A 25,225-nucleotide genomic window follows, 5' to 3' on the forward strand; every position below is an offset into this window, starting at 1 on the left:
TGCGTCCACTTTGCTTTGAGACGAAACTTTCTCGCATTCATTCCAGTCGCAACGGCAAGGCAGGACAGAAAGGCAGCATAGCAGGCAGTTCATGTGGTGGACATATTACATCATTCATTATCGCTTATCGTTTTCACCTTTGATTTCACTCGTTAGTGAAACATTTAACAATCAGACAATCCAGTTAAACAATTTCGGATTTTTAAAATTGTTTGGAAGCGTTACATTTTATCATACAGCTGAACAGTTCTAATTCTAGAGGATTTTCACTTGTCGAGTTCAAAGGTTTTAGTTAAAAAAGTAACTTACAAATCAATTTGTTTCAAAAGAGGATACTTAATACACAAAAAAATAACAACGGAGAAGGATGACGGGTAATAATTAATTTTAATTTTAATCAGGAATTGAATAATATTTTCCATGATCTGAATATGCCTATGAGTTTTAATAAAATATATTCATGAAACAGGGCCAGAATGCTGGGCAACAGTGGCGATGGACACGGAAGAGGCGGTGAAGGCTCTCGTGTTGGCGAAAGGACTGCGACGCTTCATGACCTCACGACCTTTAGTGCTCGTGGCGTCGCCCACGCTCCCCGACGATGTTTGGTAAGCAATATCACTAAAAAAGCTCATTTCCTTTTTCTAAAAATGTAAAAAATATGCTTCAAAAATTGCGATACAACATCATTCTTGCATTTCAAATGCTACTTTTTTAAATTTTAAGAACTAAATTAGACAGAAAGTGCGAAAACAAATCACAAATGAGTTAGGAGACGCGTCATAATTCTGCGTCCCTAAGGGTATAGGACATGTGACACATGAATCATATAAAATTATCACCCAAGGAATGCCGAAACACACAAGAACGTCCAATTAATTCCAATTAGACCCGCATCAGTAAAAATTAAAAATTAAAAATTAGGGAGTTGAATTATTGTTTAACATAGATAGATACCGTTTGCTTGAGAAGCGTGTGAAATTATGTATAAGAAAATGGAGCCATTTATTAAAACGCATTTTACGGTGTACCTACATATTTCATATAATATGAGCTCTGACTTAAAACCTTTGTGTATCTACATATTTCAGTCAGAAGTGTATATATATTTATGCATATCGTGTATATTTAATGTCATTTATTACACTTGCTCAAAGGGCAATTGGACCTCGATGTGATGTAGGAATATTTTGGGGAAAGTGTAAAAAGGATTGAGTAAATTATGCCTTCTTGTTAACACAGTGAAAGGTCTGTCAGTATTGTTTTCGCATTTCCAAGTTCTAATCCCCTTCTATTTATAAAGGTTAAAAAATCGCAGATTTTTTGTTCCATGTCCTGCCCACTGAATTTGTTAGTGGGACATTGACATTGGAATTTTTAACAAGCCGTGTTAAGACAGCATATGCATTGAATTCATATTTACAGCGTATCATAAGACACGCACAACAACGGACGACAAAAAACACACGAAACGGTGCTTTGTGCCGTGGTTTATGAGGTGGTGCCACTTATTAAACTCTTTCGTCGCCGCTGTTACTTAATTGGTATTCAAAACACTTGTCCAGCGACTAGACTAAAAAGTATTCAATGAAGACACAGTTTCAATATGAAAGAACTACAGGCATAAATATCCACATTTCGTGGTAGGGTTAAAAAGGGATGATCACAAACAATGGTTCTTGAGTCCGGGTAAAAATAGAGGAGACGACCCATGTTTCAGTGACCCTGCCACATGCTGAGCCCCAAAATTTAAAACTCGTACCGTCCACAAGCCGTACTATTAAACTCGTCAATTGTGTCTTTCTATTGGAACAAAATAATAATTTATGTGGAAGAAGAGAACATAAAAAAGTATGCAGGGAAAAATATACGTTCATTCATTCATACAAAACCAATAACCAAATTGAACCGACTAGATAGATATTCGCAGAAATAAAAGGTCATTTTATCATCTTGTAATTTTTGGTATTTCCCTGCATGCCGGATCGATTCGTGGTACTTGTTTTTTTGATTTAAAGATGCTGCAAGCAAGATTTAATTGTAGTAAATTCACATTCTGAGAATGTGGACAACAAACAAAGCATCTAAGAAGAAAAGGTGATGGATTGATGTATGTATTTACAAATGTATGACGTAGTTTTATGCAGAATTTTTATAAGCAATTACTATTAGACGGGTAACAATTTACTTACACGTTTGCTACTTGTTGTTGGTACTAGTGTATGTACATATGTGTAGTGTACATACATGAAGTATGACCATCATCATAAGTATTCATGAAGTAAAATTAAATGAATTCACTATCAAAACTATTATACCTCATAAATTGGCATGGACCTTTCTAAATACGTGTGTATGCCATGTAGTAGTACGGCAATTATGAAAGCAGATCCAGGGCATACGTATTGCAGAAACAATGATATTGAACAATGGAAAAGTGGTTTGGTCACTTTTGGTTTCATCTTTAGATCCGTGTGCAGATTCCGTGGTTGCATTTTTGCAGACAACAGATATGTACACCGCATGATGCAGAATCTCATCTCATCTCGTGTCGTTATGTCATCTTATTCGTCATAATTGTAAGCATGTATTTACCATCTGGTTAACTCTTTCATTATTGGGATTTCCCATTATATGTGATGATCTCTTCGAACTCTTACAACTTATTTGTAAGTGAAATATATTATTACCTCGTGACGGAATCTGTAGTTTCAGAGATTTGTAGTAAATAGAATGATAGAAAATGAAGATAGGCTGTGTGCAGAAATTGGGGCATGTTGTACACCACAATTTAAGAAAATGGCTCATTGATCCCTCGAATGTCATCCTGTAGTAATAGATGAGTAATGGCGTAGAATTTATTTACAAGCAATCAATAAAGCAATCAATTGCGTTGTTTGTATCCAAAAATTTCGTATACAAGGAAAAATAATGATGCGTATTTTGCACAAATGTGTTACTAGTATAGGCGTTGAAGCATTGTCAGCATTTAAGAATTTAGACCAATCATAATCTAATCTGCAAGTCCTTGTGATACTAATTAGAAATTATACGTTACTGAAAAAAATTTGCATAGCATAAGGAAAGAACATATAAAAAGTTAAAAACTCCATACCCGGTTTATTCTACTTGTCAAACTACTTTACTAAATACACATGTGCACATGTCACTCAACAAAGACAATAAAAATAATATGTATGCAAAGGTGTGAGGCTTTATTTTCATCGTGCTCTTGGAATGCTAAGTTTCCGAATACTTGCGTTTTGAAAATGTTACGAAAAAATCTGTATGTTACTTATTGCCTAGGTCTATTGCTCCTCTTCACAAAAAAACACTGATGCAAATCTTTTTAATTGGTGGGCTCATTTTACGAACTTCGTGTCGTGCACCAGTTTCATTGTTGTCATCACTTTCATGTACGTCATTGTCAAATTGTTGACTGTTTACACTTATTTAAATTTTGCTCCAAATCGCCACAATAACAAAATGTAAAAAACATCCTTAGAGTTCAATGCAATAGGTCCTACCCTTTTAAGTGACTCGCCAAGCAGCTTCACCTCAGCCATGCGGTTAAGGCATGACTCGGCACATGACTTGAGGCACGTCACTCTTCAATTAATGTATTTGCTACACATCTCTCAGACTCACACCCTCATGAAATGCACATAAATTGATAGATATGCTACTCAAATCCGCTAAAAATTCATTCAAATAAGCGTGATTATGCATATGTGGCGGCTTAAATTAATTTCTGAATTTTTCATAGGGAATTACTTCAATCCGAATTTGATGTCGTCGTTCGATTGGAACGACGTTGGCTTAATTCTGGCGTCGATCCCCACATCGCAGCAAAAGTGATGATCTGGAGTCTCTCCAAGTGGCAACGGGTCATCGTACTTTCACCGGATGTGATGGTGGTTCGTGGCTGTGACGAAATTTTCAAGGAGAGGAACGCTACTGCTTCTGACTACTCCGTGATGGTGGTGAAGCCCTCGGTTGACATTTGGCGAAAGTTGGTCGATCGGCTGGTCTCCGCGAAGGGAGGAATCAGTGGTAACTAAATGATGCATACATATGTGGAAGAAATTTTTACGTATTGCACCGCTTCATTTCATTGTCGTTTCAAAATTTTAAAAATAGAGGACAAGCTTTTTACTCAAGTTTTTGGACAACAACTCGGACAACCCCTTGGACCTTTGAACGATAAATTTTGTACTGGAGTGGACTTGAAGGAAGGATTACTGGCAAAGTGAGTACATTGGGTAAAATATTTATGTATAATGCAACGGAATACTGAGTAATTAGTACGTGTTAATACTACAAATTCATAAACAGAAATCTGAACGAACTGGCAATCGTAAGCTTCACTGGGACTCATCCAATGGAAATACTTTGCAAGGACGAAGTCGGCTTGGTCAATGGGGCTCTAGAATCTGTAAGTCAGCAGAACAAGTGGAGTCAATAATAATGACGGAGTTATATAATAGAACCACTTTTTTTTTACTATTCATTCATCTGCATATTTCATGACAGGCTATATTGAATCTGTGGAAAAGCAACTTGGACCATGGCGTGGCACAAAAACTGGCAAAACTGGAAACAGTAAGAATCCAGCAAAGATTTAAATTCCCAACACTATTGAAGGAATTTCCAACTATGATTTCATTTTTAGATTCATTTTAACGGGTTGAAAAGTTATCTGGACCAATACCGATCTGACGATGGAACAACGTCATCACCAACCATCGACTTTGCCCTGGATGAAAATCAGCTCTATGAACTAAAGGACTCGATTGCCATTATTGGAATGAGTTGTCGCTTCCCCGGGGCCAACAGTCTTGATGAATTTTGGAAACTTCTCATCGAAGGAAGAGATGCTATCTGCCATGTTCCCGAAGGTCGATGGACTCCAGAGCGGTGTCCAGTTTTGCCAGAGGACGCGAAAAATTCTAGAGCTGGATTTCTATCCTGCTCCGTTGATGAATTTGATGGCAAATTTTTCGGCGTCAGCCCCATGGAATTGGAATTCATGGATCCTCAACAGCGGCTGACCCTCCAAGTGGCGTGGGAAGCTTTGGAAGATGCAGGCATTAATCCTGTCTCACTGGCAAATACGTACACGGGGGTGTTTGGTGGATCTTGGCGTACAGATTATCGAGAAGCTCTTCAGAATACGGGTATTTATTATACATACGCTCAATCAACAGTGCATTATTTTTTTCATAGAAAATCTTAATTTAATTCGCTGTTGTTTTTGTCTTCAGGCGTGGGCGAGGCCGAATTTTTCCGGTCATATTTAGGAAATTGCTTCGGAGTGTTGACTGCCCGTATCTCTCACACTCTGGGACTCACTGGGCCAGCAATAACTACTGAATCGGGATGTTCGTCATCTATCGTAGCAGTGGATTTGGCATGCAAATCTCTGCAAAGAAAGGAAACCAACATTTCTCTGGCGTGCGGTGTGAACCTCCTAATTCACCCTTTCACAGGGAAAACCATGAACACTGTTCTTGCTCCGGACGGCCACTGCAAAACATTTGATGCATCAGCGGACGGATTTGGGCGAGCGGAAGGATGTGGAGTACTGGTACTAAAGAGATACTCTGACGCGGTACGAGATGGGGACCGCGTTTGGGGGTTGATTCGAGGTTCTGCCGTAGTGCAAGAGGGAGCCAGTCGGAGTTTGGGAACCCCCACGAAATATTGCGAATCCCTTGCGATGAGTTTAGCTTTGAAGGATGCTCGTGTCGAGGCGAGGGATGTTTCTTACGTGGAGACGCACGGCACCGGGACCCCGGTTGGCGACCCGCTTGAGTATGCCGCCGTGGCGGCAGTGTATTCTGATGGGCGAGAAGACACCTTGACGATAGGGTCCGTGAAGACGAATATTGGTCATACAGGTATATTTTTAGTGAAATCTCTATGCAATTGTCTATCAGAAACCATGCTTCGAAATTTTCACATTTCGAAATTTTTATTTTCAGAGTCATGTTCTGGAATCGCTGGGATTATTAAGGTCATCCTGAGCATGCAGAATGAAGTGATTCCACCCCACAAAAACTTTACTACTCTCAACCCCGCCATCAATTTGGATTCCATTCCAGCCCAGATTCCGCTAGAGGCAATGGAATGGAAACGTGACCCCGCTGGAAAGAAGCACAGAATCGCCGGTGTTTCCTCCTTTGGAATTACGGGCACGGATGCCCACGCCATTATCCAAGAGACGCCGATCCTGAACCATGCCACCCTCAACTTGAAAAATGATGTAAAAACGCCACGACCATTCCAAATTCTTACCCTGAGTGGAAAGAATGAGGAAGCTTTAGACGCCAATTTAACACAGTTTAAGGAGTTTTTGGAAACTACTTCAGAAAAGTTGGTGACACAATCTTTCGAAGTATTTTGAAAATAATAATTTGTAGTTATAAATTGTTAACCGGTATTTGTTACTCGAGTATAGGTTGGGAGATATTGCGCATACGGCAAACCTGGGTCGAGGACAGTTTCTCCATCGTGCCGCAGTCGTAGGAAAAGATACTGCAGAATTGATAGAAAAATTGAAAAACGCCAACTCGATTTTGAGAAAAGTGGCTCCGGAAGAATCTCCCAAGATTTGCTTCCTATTCACTGGCCAAGGTTCCCAATATCCTGGCATGGCACGTGAGCTGTATGACAGCAATCTCACTTTCAAGATGACCTTTGACCAATGTGAGCGGGTCTTGAGTAAAGGTGAATATTCAAATTAATCGGTTAATCCATTGGTTAATAGAAATTAAATCTGTTCGTATGATAACTTTATTTTTACGGATGTTGAAAATTTCAGAATATGGAATAGACATCAAGGACGCTTTGTGGGGTCAGATTGGGCAAAATTTGAGTCGCACCATATACTCGCAGACGTCCATTTTCTGCATAGAATACTGCCTCCTTCAGATGTGGGAATCCTGGGGAGTTAAACCATCTTATGTATTAGGACATAGTTTGGGAGAATTTGCAGCTGCGGTGGGTGCGGGTATTTTATCGTTTGAAGACGCTCTAAAGTTGGTGGCTGAGAGGAGCCGACTTATCGATGCCTTGCCCGGGGGTAAAATGCTTGTCCTTAAAGAGAACAAGGATAACGTAGATATGATGCTCAAGAAGGCGTTTGAAGGGACAAATCGCTGGTTGGATTATGCCGCAGTTAATTCTCCTGAACAAACCGTTGTGGCTGGTACGAAAATTGAGATTAGTCGTTTTTATGTAAATTAATTGTAATTAATTTTAATGAAATAATTAAAATATATTTATGGAATCTGTAGGATCTGAAGAGAACGTTCTCGCATTTGTCGAGTTTTGCAAGAACAATCAAATAAAAACCCACATTCTTGAGGCTACCCATGCATTCCACTCGAGACATATGGACCCCATTCTGGATCAGTATCGAGCCGTAGCAGAGGGTGTCTGTTATTCAAAGCCGAAAAACAACATTACTTACGTGTCAGGGATGGAGGGTCGAATCGTCCAAGAAAGCGAAGGTGTCCATGTGAATGCAGACTACTGGGTGAGACACACGCGAGATAGTGTACGGTACTCATCTGCATCTCGTGAACTGATGGGACGAGGGGGTTGCACCCTCTTCCTCGAAGTAGGACCCCAACCTGTCTTATCCGCGTTGACCATGATCAACTCTGATGGTGTTGAAGGGCTCGTGGATCCCGTGGTTTGCTTGCCTTCCATTCGAAAACAGGTATGTCACACCGGCAGGAGGGAGATAAAGTCAAGGCATGTCATAAATATGTAATTGCGTTATTTTAACAATTCTTTACGAAATGCAGGAGGACGATTGGTCTTGCATACTCACTACCGTTGCCAAACTGTACTTGGCTGGCGTCAATATAAATTGGGAACAGTTTGACCAATTTGAACCCGTCAAGAAGATAACTGTCCCATTCTACCCTTTCCAGAACAAATCATACTGGTTTGAAATTCCAGATCAGGGTCCTGGTCAAATTCATCCACTTGTGGGAACCCCTGTGAGCAATGCATCAGCTATGAAACTGTTTCAAAACAAGTTGGAGTTGGAAGACGCCGAGTTTTTGAAAGATCATGTGATCGGAAACAAGGTCATTTTCCCTGGAGCTGGATTCATGGTTAGTAACTAATTTTTAAACTGTAAAATTTAGAATTAGCTAAGCAAATTTTTACCACAGGAAATGTGTCTTGTTGCTGCACATTCGGCTACGCAATGCACAGAAAATTCCTACTTTCCACCATCGGCACCCATCTCCTTGACAGAATTCACAATCGAATCCCCACTTGGACTATTGGAAACGGAAACTGCTCACCTCCAAGCAATCGTTTCATCAGCAGACGATTCTGGAGACACAAAGGTCACCATTTACAGTAGACTGGCCTTGGACAAAGAGACGCAAAAATGGATTCGCCATGCATCTGCGACATTCTTCCCGTATGCGGTGACCGCCTCGTCTTCATCCAATGCAGCAGATGATGCATTGGATCTCGCCAAACTTCTTGCAGAGTTTACACATTCTACTCAGATTTCCGAGACGTATGGAAAGCTTGCAGAATTTGGACTTAAATTCGGCCCAACATTCCAAACTTTGAAAAGAATGTTGACAAAAGAGATAAAAACTGACGAAGCTCAAGTGGAAACGCTGTTTGAAGTTAACATGACTCAATCCGCAGGAAAATATGTATGCCATCCAGTCATAATGGATGCACTTTTCCAAGCCGTAATGATAAGTGCCCATCCAACCGCTAGCGAATTGCATGTTCCAGTCTCAGTACAAAAGTTTATTTCGTTTGCGCCCATCCCAGAAGATGCAGAGAGGGCGTATATCTTTTGCAAGATGGAAAGTAATGGTGAAATCAAGTAAGCAATTGTTTCATCCTTGTCTGCTTATTATTTGGTTGTTGCAAATTTTTTAGTGAAATACTTGTCATGTTGATGTAATAAATTAATATCTATTTTGTACAGAGCAACGCTATTGGAGTCTGAGGGGACCGTGCTGGCCGAAATGGTGGGTGCAATGCTCGTTGAAACTACGGTTGGTGCCATCATGTCAGCCCTAGAAGCACAAAAACTGAGCCTTCCAGCAATGTATGAAAAATGCCTTTACATATTTATTGAGATACTTTATTTCGATTATATTTTAGTTGATTAGAAATCTTAATCATTTTATTTTCTGGATTTTGACAGGTATGAAGATTTGTGGAGGGCACAAGTAGGTCCAATGGAAAGAAGGTTAGTCGGTTTAATAGAAATTACACGAAATTATGAAACTCTTTTATGTAATGCTTATACTCACTCAACTCTTCTCCGAACAGGGCCGATCTGAATCAAGTCTTTAATCACAAGGAAACAACTGACAAAACATTCATTACTCGGTTAGCCGATAAGTGCAACACAATTTCAGACGATCAAGACAATTTTAGGCGGAACTCAGACCTTCTCTGTTCGCTTTACATGATTAAGTGCTTGCAAGAATTGGATATGTCGAATTTTGTTGTTGGATCGGAAATTTTTGTCAGCGAATTTGTCAAACAAAATAAAATTCTTCCTGGACTGGAGGGGTTTGTGCGCTACATGTTTTTCGAACTTGAAAATGATGGCTATTTCCAAGTACGCAGTAAGCAAATAAAGGAGGCATTGACTTTCAAATTGGTCAAAGATCTACCCTCTCTGGATAAAGTGAAGGAAGAGATTGAACTCGTATACAAAATAGTCCATCCAGCTTCTCCAAACGAAATTGGTTATATTTCATCTACCGGGACCAGACTGACGGCTATGCTCACTGGAAAAGAATCCGCTCTTCCATACCTCTTTCCAGAAGACCCTTCCGCAATTTCGGCTGAACAATACTACATGACATCTTGCCAAGCTTTGTCAGCTCATGAGTTGCTGAACGGTTTTATGGGAGAATTTTTGAAGGTGAGTGACGGAAATAAATAAATTATAGATACATCTATCTTGTTGTAGAGGATACATTATAAGCAATAATTTGCATATACAGGATACACCCCGACAACTTGAAGAGAACAAGCAAACCATTCGTATCCTTGAGGTGGGCGCAGGTACCGGCAGTTTTACGAAAACCTTTTTAAATTACTTGCAAGGGAGTCCGACCAACTGGGAATTCACCTACACTGATATCTCCCCCATATTTTTCCCTATGGGAGCGAAAGTCTTTGAAAACTCCAAGATCAAAGTGCATTACAAAATCCTAAACATTGAGGAGGATGTCGTCAGTCAAGGGTTTATCCCGGGTCACTACGACATCATTATCGCTAACCTGGTTATCCACGCCACGAAAAGTATCTCTCAAACGTCGAGGAATTTGAGAAATCTCTTGAGAGAACATGGGACGCTTATCATATCGGAATGTGTGGCGCCTGGCAGGGGGACAAATCTCACGTTCGGACTTTTGGATGCATATTGGCATTATGCGGAAGGCGATGACTTTATGCTACGAGGCTATAATTGTGAAATTTCTCAGGAAAAATGGTTATCAGTTTTGACTGGGGCGGGATATTGCGAAGCTGTCAGCTATCCTGCGTATGGAGATTCGTTTGCTCTGATTACAGCAAGAAATGTTACACGTGAGCACATCAGTTACCATGTTCCAAGGGCGGTTGAAGCTGCCAAGAAAGAAAAGGCGTGGTGGGTGTTTTCAGAAGATGGTAAGTTTGCCATATGTAAATGTGCATTTAATGTTCATTGTAAACTAATTGTATATATATTTATATGCACTTTTAAGGTCCATTGTCCACCTATGTCATCAAGAACTTGGCTTCTCTTGGAAACAAGGTGATCACCATCCGCAAATCTGACACTTTTGAGAAGGTCAACGAGTTCGAGTTCGGCATTCGTCAACATGTCGAGGACGATATGGCTCAACTTCTTCAAGTTACCATTAAAGATGCCGGAGTTGGATTAGAGGGTATCGTTTACCTCTGGGGTTTGCATCCCTTGAATGAAAATGAAGACCTGTCTCTTGTTGCACAACCTTTCCTTTACCTTTGCAAATCCATTATTACGCAAGACTCTCCAAAACTCTTTGTTGTCACGAAGAGTGTGACCAACGTGGGAGACAATGAACCTGCACTTCCAAGTTCTAGCCCACTATGGGCCATGACGAAATGCTTCCAGAATGAGCAACCGAATGCAATTGCTCGATGTATAGATTTGGACGACTCGCTCGAAATATCTGATCATCATATGAAAGAAGTGTTTTCCGAATTTATGACAAATGACAATGAAGTTTATGCGGCGTATCGTAACGGACAGCGATTTGTGCCACGGTTTATTCCTTGGAAGCCGCAAAATACAGGGTTGCGTTTCCCCAAATCTGAAAAGTTTCGTTTGATACTTCCTGCAAGTAATGCAATCAACGATCTCAGGTGGGTATCATATTCCCAATAATTTCACTAAATACTTTTGGCAAGCTTATTATAAAGCACGAAATCATTGTTTGTATGTTTGTGAACTTTTGCAGATTCGGTTCCTGCACTACAAGGCCAGTATTGGAGGATTGTGAAGTTGAAGTTCGCGTTAGATCTTACGCTCTCAACTTCCGCGACGTGTTCGCAATCCTAAAACCCAGTCCTGAGTTTGAAACCATGAACACTGTGGGTATCGATTGGAGTGGCATCGTTATGGCGGTTGGTCCCAATGCGAACAAATATAAGGTTGGAGATTCAGTTTTTGGAACGAACATTAATGGCGACTCACTTCCATCACATACGATACTTCATGAAGACCTAGTCTTGCCCATCCCCGACTCCATGACGTTTAATGAAGCAGCCACTATGCCTGCCGTTGCCGCCACGGCGTGCATCTGCCTTGTCCAGACAGCCAAATTGACCAAAGATGACACTATTCTAATTCATACCGCGTCTGGTGGTGTTGGACTGGTTGCGATACAAATTGCTCAATCAGTAGGTGCCCGTATTGTGGCGACTGCTGGGAGCAAGAGGAAAAGGGCGTACCTGCGCAACCTTGGGATTCAACACATTTTTCACTCTCGTAATACAAACTTTGAGTCCGAAATTAGAGCTGCACTTGGTGGTGACGGGGTTGACGTGGTGCTCAACTCTTTGACCGGTCCTGGGTTTAAAGAAGCTTCTCTTGCCTTGTGCAATCAGGGTGGCCGATTCATAGAAATGTCAAAGCTCAATACATGGACTGAACAAGATGTTAGTGCACTTCGACCGGATGTGGCCTACACAATTGTTGATATATCTGCTTCAACCGGGGATGAACTGAAATCTCACATTTTTAACGTCGGGTCGTGTTTGAAAAATGACGTTGTCAAACCAATCCCATACGTTAGATTTGATGCAAGCGAAATTCGAGAAGCTTTAACATACCTGCAAAAAGCTAAGCATATCGGAAAGATTATTGTGTCCATGCCGGAACCTGAACTGGATATGACAATCCCAATGTTTAATGATCGATCGACCTATCTTATTACGGGAGGGTTGGGTGGAATTGGGCTGGAAGTGGCGAAATGGATGGTTGATTCGGGAGCCAAAAATGTCGCCCTGGTGGGTAGATCCGCCCCTAATGAGAAAGCGTTGGATGAGATTCGGAGGATGAACAACAAAGGAAATAAGAACGTTTTCACTCTGCAGTACGATGTTGGCGATGAGAAACAATGTGCCGAACTTTTGGAGAGGTGGGTATAAAATTTGTGTAGTAATTTTTTTTGGAAAAGCAAAACGTGATATATAATAAAATTTATGGTTGATTGTTCATAGATTGAAGAGTAAAGAACTTGGGCTCCCAACGCTGCGAGGAATTATGCACGCCGCAGGTGTACTGTCCGATGCCATCTACGCTAACCAGACTTGGGAAAAGTACTGCACGACATATAATCCAAAAGTGCGTGGGGGCTGGAATCTTCACAATATGACGAAACATCTTCCTCTGGAACATTTTGTCATGTATTCCTCTGCAGTGGCTGCACTTGGTAAAACAATAATAATATTTAACGTATATTCAGTTATGCATGTTAGTTTAAGACATTTCTAAATGAACAAATGTATGTACCAAGGCTCGTTGGGTCAGAGTAATCATTCATCCGCCAACTTTTTCCTGGACTCGCTTGCAAACTATAGACACTCTATTGGTAAGTTTTTTTTAAAAATAAGGCGATCAAGAGAACAGAAATTTCGAAAAATATAGGATTTTGTCATATTTATATTTGAATGTGTGGGTACGTAGGTCTCCCTGCAACAACAGTGAATTGGGGACAGTGGGGTCAAGTCGGTGTTGCTAAAAACATTGAAATTATTGGGCTTAAACCGTTTACCACTTTGCAAGGACTTTCAGCGCTCGAAAGAACCATGAAATCCCATCAACTTCAAATGTGCGTTTGTGATGCTGACTTTGGCATCGTGCGACAAATTTTCAGTGCAACGAAACGGTAATAATCAATTTAAATTTGTACTGTATGACTTTATTTATAATTGTGAAAACTATAAATTGTAACAGGTACACGGAAGAGTTGAAACTAAATCAGGGTGAATCGTCGAAAGAGATTTTGATTAACAACGAACAATTTTGGGACGATTATGACTCTGCTGATGATGAAGAGACAAAGCTTGAAGTGGTGAAACGCTTCGTTCGCTCCATGATTCGTCAAATCCTTAAACTCGGAAAAGATGAGGTTATGAACGACGACGAAAATTTTCAAGATTTGGGAATGGATTCGCTTATGCTGATTGAGATGAAGAACGTTGTCCAGTCCACCCTGGGAAAGAGGGCAACCATCACCGTAGGATCTGTAAAAGATTGTCACACAGTTAATCAACTTGCCAATAGGTAACATATTTAATGACTAAATGTGTTTATCCTTGTTGACAAATATTTGTTTAACGTTCAAATACTTACGTGTCCGGTTGAATCTTTTCAGATTGTGTCAACTTCTCGCAGGCGATGAGGATGACGATGTGCGTACTCCCACCAGAGAGGAGCTTTTGAAACTAATGCGAACAGATTCCATCCTTCCAGAAACAATCCAACCCGCACCCATTCCAGCTTGTCTACCATCTGAAGTAAAAACTATTTTGATCACCGGAGCCACCGGAAATATGGTAAGAAATGGTCAACTAATAATAAGTGACATATTTGTACATAGAGTAGCCCTTTAATATAAGAAATCTCTCCCATGAACCTGAATTGAATTAGTCAGACTTATGTATGCAACGCACATTTCTTAGTGATTCTGAATTTTTTGTAGGGACCCTATTTCCTCCGAGATATTTCAAAACGATCCCACATCACAAAAATCTACTGCATAGTCCGCGACGAGAAAAATAATTCAGAGGCCAATGCTGTAAAGCGAATAGAGAAAAAACTGGTGGCGAATGGAATGTTGGAATCTGTCGACATGAGTAAGATCGTCATAATTCCAGGCAATCTTAATCGACCTCACCTCGGCCTGACGGAAGAAGAGTATAATAAACTAGCCCAAGAAGTCGACGCAGTCTTTCATCTCGCCGTGAAATCCAATTTTACCGAAGAGTACAAAAAATTTGAAAAACCAGAATCCACCGATATTCGTACAGTGAATTTGAAAGGAACTCTCAAAGTGCTCGAATTTGTGACGGCACAGAAAACAAAACTCCTTTTCCACGCCAGTACCATCGTCGCCAATAATAAATTGGACAAGGATTTCAGCATTTCAGAATTTTGGCCAAAGGAAGACGATTTCGATGATATGCCAAACACTGCGTACCCAATTTCTAAATTTGTATGTGATAGACTCATGGCTTCTGCGGTGGAAGAGAGAGGTTTGCCAATCAAGGTGTTTAGGTGGGTGTGCTACTAAAAACTAAAACTTGGTTTACGATAGCTAACTTTTAGTGCATTGATTGCAAATTAATATTTTGTTTCGGATTACAGATTCCCCGCAGTTGGTGGCGATAGTTTATCTGGAGCTAATGTCGACTATGAAAACAATCAATTGATGTTGCGAATGATGAGTTATCTGCATTTAGGAATTATGCCTGCAGTCCCGATTCCATTCTTTATCCTGCCGGTGGACACCTGTGTGGACCTTTCACTTCGTATATTTTTCGATGACTGCACACCCGACGACATTTATAACGTGTACAATCCATACCCCCACAATGAAACTGAGCTTGTCCTCATTGGAGAAGAATTGGGATACAGGGTTGACGTTGTGGAACCGGATGACTTCCAGACACAAATGGATGCGATCAAGGACTCCAAGCTTATCCACTTCCTTAAGGAAGCGACTGGGAATAAGGACGCACAAAATAGATTTGTAAGTATTAAACGATTTTTCTCTCATTCTATACAAATAAGTCAATGACCGGATGACTTTTTTTGCTCCATAGCTAAAGGACTCTCCTGCCATCATGGCCGCATACACGAGGAATCCAACGCATGCATTTGTCAGCAAGAAGTTGACCCAGTTGATGCCCGAGTACCCTAAACACATCGAAAATACTTTGGGTGTGATTAGAAGAGATTTGGAGTATGCGAAAAAATCGGGAATTTTTGCAAAGTTTGGAATTTAGTAAATTTGTAGTTTTTTTACTAATTTGACTACAAAAAGATACTTTTTAAATTAAATGTACACTAGGTTAAGCTATACTTATTATTATTATCAATTCATACATATGCGTGCCTGCCTGTTGCCTATATAATGCTGCCTTAACAAGATTTAATTAATAAAACCGTGTGAAAACTAATCGATTTGTATTTATTTAAAACTAAATTGTGGTTGAAAGCATATACAAATTATAATTTCGTAAGCAGCATTTTGCCAGTTTTGTACGAGTTATTAAAACGTGTTACACGTATGTATGATTTCAGTATTGAGCGAGGTTGTTGAAATCAATTGGCAAAATTTTATTGAATTCTGCTCTTACCATATTTTATTATGACATATGCAACAGTTATTGTGCACATTTTCAAAAACTATTATTATGAACAATGAAGTAGTTAATACTTAACTTTTCATAATAAAATTTAGGTCATGCTATTGTTGCACGCAGTAACTTAATGCAATTCATTTATTGGGAACAGAACAATACAAACGGTCCCCTCTCCGATTTGGCAATATGATTTGCCAAATTGTTCAGTTTTTTTATGCTGATCACAAATATACTAAAACTACGTATTTGACTGGCAAATGAAAATTGAGCCCACAATCGAGCTTGCTTGTCCTAATTACCATTTATTGGCATCCATCGAGTTGAACTACACATTGAGAGAATCTTATGTGGGAAAATTCTACACGTTGCTCGAATAAGGCTCGAATCTCTTCGATCTCCTCATCTCCTTCCTTATTGTTCATCGTTTCTTTCGTCAAAATTAATCCTAAGTCTTAAGATTTTAGAATTTAATTGAAAATTTAATTTTTGCAAAACTTGCATTATAATCGATCTAACAATCGGTCAATTATCAAGTAGTATCAAGCTTAAGTGAGTAGAGCTAGTTAGCAGAATTATAAAATTCAATTAATAAAAAAACATCAATAATCAAAATGATGGACATGACGACTCAGGGGGAATTCATCCTGGCTCCAGGAGAATTCAATGTCATCTGCCCATATAATATGGCCCATGTCGTGACGTAAGTTTACACAATTGAATAAATAGCTTGTTCATTTTTGTTAGATGAATTTAGAACTGATACAAAACTTTCCAATTTTACCAAATTAATATTAGTAATGCCAGGCTGATTACCCACTTGACAAAGTGTAGGACTCAATACCAGAAAGATTGTGAAAGGACTGGGAAGCCAAAAGATATGCGAATTTGCAATTTTAACGATAACCACAGGGTGTTCGCTCCGGAAATTAATTTTCATCATGAAAGATGTGAAGATCGGTATAAAGTGGTGGAAACTATACGATATCATGCAAGTGGTAAGACAGGTGGACATGTATATATAGGCGATATTACATTACCGATAATATATAATGTACTTTTTCCTATCATCTCTAGATGAATTTGCAAGAAAGATAGAAGCTGATCGTCGTCGGAAGGAAGAAGACGAAACACGTTTTGGTGGGACGAATAAAGACAAGCATGATCAAGATAAGAAGGACCATAAAAGTAGATCTAAGGATGCTGGTCACTCTCGTCATAAGTATGACGAAGATAAGAGATCCTCTTCACGATCGAAACATCGCGACGAGAAACCAGCTCCGAAAATTTGGGGTGACGAGCAAGAAGATTGGGAATCAGAGTCGAAAGGGTATGATACGTTTAATTTACTAATTGACTATTTAGTACTCTGAGGAAATCTAAATTAAAAAACAATAGCTACAAATTGCTATGTCGTGAATAAATTATAGAATACGTTTTTTTTGAGGATGCGTACATAATAGACGTTTGATAATAGATATGAAGCGGCGTATGACCCCCAAGAGAAACTGAGTCATGGTGGGATCTTGTACCAACCTCGAGGTCTTAGCAAATCAGAACGCAAACAATTCCGAGCCGAACAAAAGGAGAAAGCTAATCAACGGAGCCTGGCTGAAACTGAGTCTCTGAAAAAGTTGGATTTAGAAGCAACTCCAACAATAAAGAAGGAACGCAAAGAAGAAGTGATGTGTGACGCACCTTCGCCATCAAGTAGTTACAAGATTAAGAAAGAATTCTCTTTGAAAAAAGAACCAGTAGTTGTTAAGAAAATAGAGAAAAAGGAAGAATACGATGATTTTACTGGAGAAGATCCGTTCAGTTAAACATGCCTAGTTTAATTTCTTATTTAAGTAATTTAATGTGAAATTTTTCTATCATTCGATCAAAAAGTAAACTTTCGTACTGATATTATTTAATTCTTCTTATATTCCAAGTAATGGATGAAATTAAAATTTAATCCCACTAATTATCTGCTAATTTGACAGCTTATATAAATGCCTAACTGAATGAATTGTAATGTTTAACCACGTAATTTTTCGACAAGTTATTATTAAAAGATTTTCAATTATTTTAAGATTTATGTTGAAGATATAAGTAGGTTGACCGGCATTGGAGGACTTATTTGCAATTCAATTTTGTATAAATCTTACAATCTGACATTTATAATTGCCCTCATTATTATAGTAGCAAATGGTCACATTTTATTCTATAAAGCAGTGATTTGCAAGGTCCTTAAATGCATTTAGTTACGTACATATTCACGTCGTAACTAATCGTAAGTACATTTTAGGACCTTAGTGAATTGTAAATTTGTTTATATTTGTCTCTGCCATTTGTTGTAATAAAGTGTCAAAACAAATTGAATTTATTATTTATAAAGTGTCAAATAATCCTGCTTTGAGAGATCTTACATGCAAATAATAAATTCTCAAAATATAAGATTTTTTGACACTAAACTTAGTATTTTTGAAAGTAATTAATCAACCAATCAGAAAACCGGAATAAAATTGGTTGTTCCCTTTGAAAAGTACTTTTAAATCAAAAGTTTCAATTTTGCAACGCCATTTGAATCAATTGAGGTTTTCCAACTAACCAACATCGGTCTTTCCCTCTACTTCTCAAGCCAAGTGTCATTTATTTTATTGATATGCTAATCAGAGAGGGTAACATCAAATTTTGCGAAACCTGAGTTTGGCAATATGTACATATATGTAAAATGTAAAATCCATTATATGTAAAATTTTAGAAAACTGTCACCATGTCTCACCCAGCCCAGGTACAAATGAATACTTGTTTCCTTCAAAAACTGGCGGAGGCGGTATGGGCCTGCTTTTTGCCCCTCAAAAACAAAACTCGTAACTGCCAAACTTACTTTGAACTGCGTTTGAACCTGCTTTTGTTTCCTTTTTTGTTTTTTTTGGCCGTGTCCTGCGCTGAATTTTCAATTCAATAAAACGATTTTCCTTAATGTTTTTAAAGTTAATGTGCATTATCGTTAATTCCCTATAAGAGAGTTTTACAATTGCTTAAACATCGGCAAACCGTGTCATCATGGAGGAGGAATTACTTTCAAAATTTTTACAAGAGACGGGAGGTCAGGCTGACTATTTGGAAGCGATTCCACCAAGTCAAATTCAACATGGGAGGCTAGTGGGTAAGTATTGATAGTGACGTATTTAGTAATTAAATATGAATTACACATTTCTGTTCTTTGTTTAGCTATTCATGACCGTGTGAGGAATGAGGGTACTTTTCTTGTAACTTCACACTATCCAACTTTGGCTAATGCCGTCGCTGGAGAACCAACACCTCCTCCAGACATTATCTCTGAAGCCGTGCGGATTATTCATAAGGGATTAATCAAGCTGAAAGAGGAAATTGGTGTGCACGGGGTTGAAGTCAACAAATTTAATCCAGAGGAAATCAACCGACTTAGAAGATCTTTGGCCATTATGATATATCTTGCACATCGTGGATTGTGTGGGATGGAGGCAAAATCTGTTCAATTTGTCCTTGGGTCAGGAAATGTTGGAGGAAAGGGGAAGAGTTCAGTAAGTACTAGTTTTCAAGGATTGTTATTAGTTGTCACAGATTTGGATGTACGATGTATTACACGGTTTATTGTTGTAATTTACAGAAAGCTGCGTCTGCATTTGGTGGAAATGACGACGCTTCTGGGATCAATTGGAGGAACTTACGATCAATGATTATTGAGGACTTGTTGGAAGTCTTGCAACTACCTGTAGAAAAAATTTGGGATGACACTGGATATGGGTATAGTGTCCCAAGGTGAGCAATTTATTTAAAAAACATTTTTCGATACATGAATCAATAATAAAACGAACTGCGGACTAAATTATTTGTGTCTCTTGCTATGTCTGAGCAGGATGTTGATCCGTACTATGTGCAGTAACTTTAACGAAGCGTGCCTTGCAAAGGAAAACTTACGAGCTGGAGATGAACCGTACAAAATTTTTGCAATTGTTGCTAAACGGTTCAATAAAGCGGCGGATGTGTACCAGCGATTGTTTCCTGTAAGACTTTACAACGACATGTTTGTTGCTGGTATATTTTATTATTTGGAGTCATTATTTGTCTTTACAGCTTATGAAGTACGGAGAGGATGTTGGCAAACTGATTTCCAGATCTGTTGAGGTGATGGCAAATGACTATGAGATTGATGATGCTGTAGTAAACGCATTTCAAACAATAATGACCATCGTGGAGAGTGACATGGGAGAGTCGAGCAAAAATGCCGTTTTGGCTGAGAAGGGTGCCGCGCAAGTACTGGGAGATTTGTGTGAACTAACGCCAAAAGACGTGATTCAAAAGGCTGGATTATACTTGGTTCAGTTGTTGAAGGTTGATGTAAGATGCTTCATAATTTACGTAATGTTTGACATTTTGACATTTTTACATTTTTACACATTGTAATCAGACGTAATGCTTTTCCCTAAATTAAATACATTTCTTTTATGCAGAGCGTTTCAATTCGTAGTGCAGCAGTTCAAGGAACTGCAAGTCTCATGCGTTGGCTGAAGAGTACTGACGGTGGTGGGTTAGAAAATACTGGAAAGCTAAGAACACAAATCCTTGATGAGATTTTAGTCAAACATTGCCGTGACGTTAATTCTTTAATTAGATCCAAGGTACAGACAGGTTTACTGGTTGATTGATCTTGTTACAATATATTAAATTATTTATGTTAACTTGAATATATTTTAGTGTCTTCAAATTTTGGCCAAATTAATTGATGAAGCTATCTTGGAACCGATAGAAGTTGCAATTTGTATGAATGCTGCTATTGATCGAATAAATGATTCTGCAATCTTAAGTAGGAAATATTCCATGCTAATTGTCAACAATATCTTGGCCAAATTTCCTGGAATTTGCAGTGTGAGTTTACCCTACTACTGCAAGCAATATACTACTCACTGGTTGAACTTATTTCGAAAATGCTAGTAATCATTACTTAATTCATTTTCAGGCTGAAATAAATTACAAGAAAGAAGTGGATTATCACAGGAAACGGTTATTGGAGATAATGGCTAAAACATCTCCTCGTAAAAGTTACTATACGTGTGCAATTGTTCGAGAATTTGCAGAACAAGTTCAAGTTGAAGAAATCCCTCTGCCTGATATTTATGATGCTGATGTTGAAGAAGTATGGAAAACTTGTTTTGTTTGACTAGTACATTATTTGCTATTTTAAATATAATTCCTATTTATTTTACCCTACATTTTCTGTTTAGGGAATGACAAAAGTACGCCCGTTAATTGCTGGCCTAGTTAAAGAAGATAAATATTGGGATGCTTGTCTTATCCTTTATCATTGCTTTCAAAGATATGGGAAAGATGTCGGAATTGCGTGAGTACCGATAAATTAAATTTATACATTCATTTCATTATGTTCAACCAAATTATACTGACTATGACATACTGTTATCTTAGCGAGGCTGGAGTAGCTTCCGCCAAACCAGAGCTTTACATAGGATTTTTTAACAACGTTACCACGGGAAGTGGAGACTCCGTAGATTTCACAAGCCAAAGCCAAAGGTCAATGTTGGAATGCTCACTCGATCTGTCCAAGTCAATGACAACTCATGAAGTTGAATTAATGGAAAATGAAGAAGTTATTAATGAACGGAAAATACTTCAGTTTTCGCAGGTACATAACAGTAAATAGCTGGAATAAAAATCAGGCGAATTGCTCAATCATTAGGCTACCTATAAAACTGTTTGTATGTATTATATAACTTTAAAATTATTTTCAGGGTTGCTTGAGGATGAAACAAAAATTGAACAGCTTGGTTGAAAAATTAACCCTTCTTTTACAAATTGGTCAGCCAAACGACCGTACAGAAGTTATTGGCACTATTGGAGAATTAGTCCGATGTGGATACCCAGTAAATGAGAAGATTACCGGCCCTGTTGTTCAAGCTATTGCGATGCTAGCTAAAGATTCTGCTGGCGCTTTGGTCCCTGCATTCTGGAGCATTTTCATTGGAGACCAAGGAATTGGGTAGTTTAGCAAAAAAATCACAAATACGGAACGCTATTTATTTCCTTCAATTTTAAATTGTTTTTTTTATAGAAACGTCGACATGGTCCGCAACATTTTCAAGATTCTTGATTCTGTGGATGCTGCTACTAAGGGTCTTCTCAAACCAATAATCGGTGAAATGTACGCAGTTGGATCCCTTTCAAAACCGGCTGTAATAATTCTGTGGGACGCGTTCAATCGTGCTTATGACTCATGGTCTGCACATGATGCTAAAAATGCTATCTTTGTTCTTGGTGCAATTGGAAAGTACGTTTTAATAAGTATATGATATTACATAATAGAGTAAGTAATTCATGAAAGTGTCCATGTAAAAGACTCTTTAAATCTAATTAATAGGTGTAACAAGGATGTGATTACGGCAAATTTGGGCTTTATTTTAAAAGCTGGACTTGGCGATGACGCCTTAAAGGACTTTGGCCTGATTCGATACACTCTTGAAGCAATTTTGTTTAGTTTGAAGGCAACAAAGAAAGGAGAAAGCGATGTGCAAACCACTCATCGTCTAAGCAGGAACCATGCACTTTTTGACAGACTTGTGGAAATCCTTGTATACGGAGTAAGTACGAAAGGAAACTGGGAAACTCATCAACACTTTCCTCGGGTTGCCGAACTAGCTGTGCAGATCATATATAAACTCTCATGGGATCACATTCCATTTACTAACCAAATTTTGCGTAGAATTCCCCCCATTGTCTTCGGGTCTTCGAATGAAAATCAAGAATTTCCTAACGTTGAAATTAAAGATACTGAAGAAATCTATATTCGATTCATGGCCATTATGACAGCTTTGTTGGGAACTCACATTAACTACTGTGAAACGGTTGTCATCCCAGAAATCAAACGACGGAGAGCGTTGGAGGGGGCCATATCCAAACCTGACCTTGACAACAATGTATCTAGGTCACGTAATTCAACTCTAGGTGGTCACACTTCAAATGTGAATAATAGCTCCCGTATTTCCGCTAGAAATAATTCTTCAACAATGAGCCGTGGAGGAAAGCGAGGTCGCAAACCTGCTTCATCATTCTCTGCTACCCGGAATGCAGATGCATTATCGGAACTTGAGGCCGTCATCGGAAAATCTGCGTTTGATGGTGAACTCGACATTATTAAGTCGTACATTGAAAAGCTATTGGATCACGGAGCATTTCGCCAGTTACGCCGCATAACTCTATACTTTTGCCAAAATATTACAACCATAAAGCACCGAAAACTGAAAATATCAATTGTCAACTCCTTCGCGAAGCTTATGTTGGTCAGTGCAGAATCCGTGGGAAAACTTATCGAGCCGTTTATTAACTTGTGGACCATTGTGGACGATGACCTGGTTAAAGTTGAAATGCTTAAACATCTTACGGCTTTAAATGTCAAATTTCCTAATCAGGTAAAAACTAACTAAATTAGTAACTAACTAACAGAATATGGTGCAAATAAATATGTGTATAGCTGACAATTTGTTTTGTTGTAAAATAGATGGAACCATGCAATGTGATAATCAAAAACGGATTAATGAGCGGCAATACCCACATCAAAATGACATGTTTGGATTTCATGGGATATATGGCATTGGGAGACATGGTGAAAATTCGGGATAGTATTGCAGAAGTAGCTTTATGTTTAACCTCAGAAAAATTGGTCATACGAGAATTGGCTCAAGATTTCTTTGATGTATGCGCCGAAAAAGATAATGTTATCAGCAACGCCATACCAGAAGTTATCTCGCAGTTGTCAAACCGTGATGGTCTTTCACAACAAGATTTTCAAGGCGTCATGAAATTTCTTCTAGTTCGTGTCAAGAAAGAAAAACAAGTTGTTGGTCTGGTTGAAACTCTGATGAACCGTTTTAAAGGATCAGCTCAAAATGGACGCTTATGGGAAGACAATGCTTATTGTTTGTCACAGCTTCCTCAGGGGGACAAGACGTTCAAAATTATTCGTGATAATTTACGCTTGTACACTGACAAACTAGAGAATGAAGTTGTGTACACTTCGTTTGTTCATATAATTGAAACTTTACGGCGTGGAAATTTAAAGCCTGATGTTAAAGTAAGTACGATATTAACTATTTTCATTTTATTTTTATTTGTTTTAATTATATTACTATGTACTATCAATAATAATTATTTATTTGTTTTACCTAATTTCAGGCAAAAATTGAGGATTACGAACGAGAATTAGAGGAACTGCGTGAAAAATGTCTAGAAAAACATCGCATTGCTCAAGCTAAGAATCGGCAGCAGGGGAAAAATAATAATAATCGATCTAAAAGCCAGGATGCGTCAAGCTTAATGGAGGAGCAGAATGCAATGGATGTTAGTGGAGATGAACAAGACGAAAATTCTGCGGATGAAGGTGCAGATACTGCTCATAAAGACCAAGATGCAGATCCTGGTGACGAAGGTCAAGACAAAGGTGACGAAGGTGAAGATAAAGATGACGAAGATAAAGATGCTGCTCCTGACAGCACAGATGAAGATCCTGCTGAAGAAGATGATGATTCTTCCGATTAAAGTACAAAGAATCATACAATGTGTTGGATAATTTATGGTATGAATTTTATGCATGTGAATATGCAAATAAGTGGGAAAAATTTATGAGAATAATATTTGGAAGTTATTTTTATTCCGTAGTTAACTTATATTTAATATTCCCGTCTTTACTTGTGCATATGTATATGCTCGTTTGTTTCTTAATAACTCAATCCGTTTCGCGTATTATTGAACAATTTCTAATCTATATTATTGGTGGGCATGTTCCTTTTACAAAACGGCAAAATCGTCTGATTATTAAATACATCGTTTACTCAAGTACGAATTTAGTTGTTATGTTATGCTTTAATTAAGTTGAGGCAGATATTGCATAAATGCATAGTCAAGAAACAATGTCTTAATATTGTTATCTTGCTATTATTGGGTAATATCCTACTATTTACACTATTTTTATGATAGCAACACACATTTAAAGTTTACACAAACAAACATTAATATCACAATTTTCCTGTCGAATAAGGCTAATCGAGCCTTATCGGCATCTTTGCTATATTTTTAACATTTCATCCCCTTCTCGATCTCACTGTTTGATAATAGTATATAATAATATTGCTTGATAGTTCACGTATATATCGTACGTCATCATTTTGTATCCAGTCCATCCTCATCTTATTATTATCGCTGAACAATATTTGCTACTACTTTCTAATGAAATGTGTATAATAAATGACAACAATAAAGTGCATACTTAAATACGTACAGAATA

At 38.5% G+C, this 25,225-nt stretch overlaps 3 protein-coding genes across 3 annotated transcripts; all 3 read left to right on the forward strand.

Annotated features, from left to right (window-relative positions):
* LOC110845665 (phenolphthiocerol synthesis polyketide synthase type I Pks15/1) lies at positions 1-15,723 on the forward strand. Its single transcript, XM_022092121.2, has 28 exons — positions 1-374; positions 470-608; positions 3,767-4,053; positions 4,141-4,249; positions 4,336-4,435; positions 4,534-4,602; positions 4,673-5,177; positions 5,265-5,900; positions 5,985-6,375; positions 6,461-6,729; positions 6,824-7,210; positions 7,299-7,726; positions 7,815-8,129; positions 8,190-8,872; positions 8,978-9,100; positions 9,200-9,244; positions 9,328-9,931; positions 10,014-10,680; positions 10,758-11,400; positions 11,496-12,677; positions 12,760-12,971; positions 13,056-13,130; positions 13,226-13,427; positions 13,496-13,825; positions 13,917-14,097; positions 14,244-14,818; positions 14,909-15,293; positions 15,367-15,723. Exons 1-28 carry the CDS (start codon positions 368-370, stop codon positions 15,547-15,549), a joined length of 9,732 nt encoding a protein of 3,243 aa, XP_021947813.2. The 5' UTR covers positions 1-367; the 3' UTR covers positions 15,550-15,723.
* Positions 15,724-16,267: 544 nt separating this feature from the next.
* On the forward strand, positions 16,268-18,273 carry LOC110846195 (splicing regulatory glutamine/lysine-rich protein 1). The gene is made up of 4 exons (XM_022092853.2): positions 16,268-16,609; positions 16,705-16,904; positions 16,984-17,236; positions 17,384-18,273. Exons 1-4 carry the CDS (start codon positions 16,521-16,523, stop codon positions 17,727-17,729), a joined length of 888 nt encoding a protein of 295 aa, XP_021948545.1. The 5' UTR covers positions 16,268-16,520; the 3' UTR covers positions 17,730-18,273.
* A 307-nt stretch (positions 18,274-18,580) lies between these two features.
* On the forward strand, positions 18,581-25,223 carry LOC110847149 (condensin complex subunit 1). The gene is made up of 15 exons (XM_022094015.2): positions 18,581-19,060; positions 19,126-19,457; positions 19,544-19,695; positions 19,793-19,940; positions 20,011-20,274; positions 20,388-20,555; positions 20,632-20,802; positions 20,894-21,070; positions 21,159-21,274; positions 21,358-21,574; positions 21,681-21,928; positions 22,001-22,216; positions 22,307-23,354; positions 23,444-24,016; positions 24,118-25,223. The coding sequence occupies exons 1-15, from the start codon at positions 18,958-18,960 to the stop codon at positions 24,478-24,480; spliced, it is 4,296 nt and encodes a 1,431-aa protein (XP_021949707.1). The 5' UTR covers positions 18,581-18,957; the 3' UTR covers positions 24,481-25,223.
* Positions 25,224-25,225: the final 2 nt, after the last annotated feature.

The sequence above is a fragment of the Folsomia candida genome, unplaced genomic scaffold (genome assembly GCF_002217175.1).
Source record: "Folsomia candida strain VU population unplaced genomic scaffold, ASM221717v1 Fcan01_Sc003, whole genome shotgun sequence".
Lineage (NCBI taxonomy): Eukaryota > Metazoa > Arthropoda > Collembola > Entomobryomorpha > Isotomidae > Folsomia > Folsomia candida.

Coding starts and splice junctions, on each gene's coding strand:
- LOC110846195 (XM_022092853.2), top strand. CDS start 16,521: ATGATGGACATGACGACTCAGGGGGAATTCATCCTGGCTCCAGGAGAA. Junction 16,610..16,704: donor AATATGGCCCATGTCGTGAC/GTAAGTTTACAC, acceptor AATTAATATTAG/TAATGCCAGGCTGATTACCC. Junction 16,905..16,983: donor TATACGATATCATGCAAGTG/GTAAGACAGGTG, acceptor TATCATCTCTAG/ATGAATTTGCAAGAAAGATA.
- LOC110845665 (XM_022092121.2), top strand. Junction 4,250..4,335: donor AAGGAAGGATTACTGGCAAA/GTGAGTACATTG, acceptor ATTCATAAACAG/AAATCTGAACGAACTGGCAA. Junction 8,130..8,189: donor TCCCTGGAGCTGGATTCATG/GTTAGTAACTAA, acceptor TTTTTACCACAG/GAAATGTGTCTTGTTGCTGC.
- LOC110847149 (XM_022094015.2), top strand. CDS start 18,958: ATGGAGGAGGAATTACTTTCAAAATTTTTACAAGAGACGGGAGGTCAG. Junction 19,696..19,792: donor TATGGGTATAGTGTCCCAAG/GTGAGCAATTTA, acceptor ATGTCTGAGCAG/GATGTTGATCCGTACTATGT. Junction 20,556..20,631: donor ATTCTTTAATTAGATCCAAG/GTACAGACAGGT, acceptor AATATATTTTAG/TGTCTTCAAATTTTGGCCAA.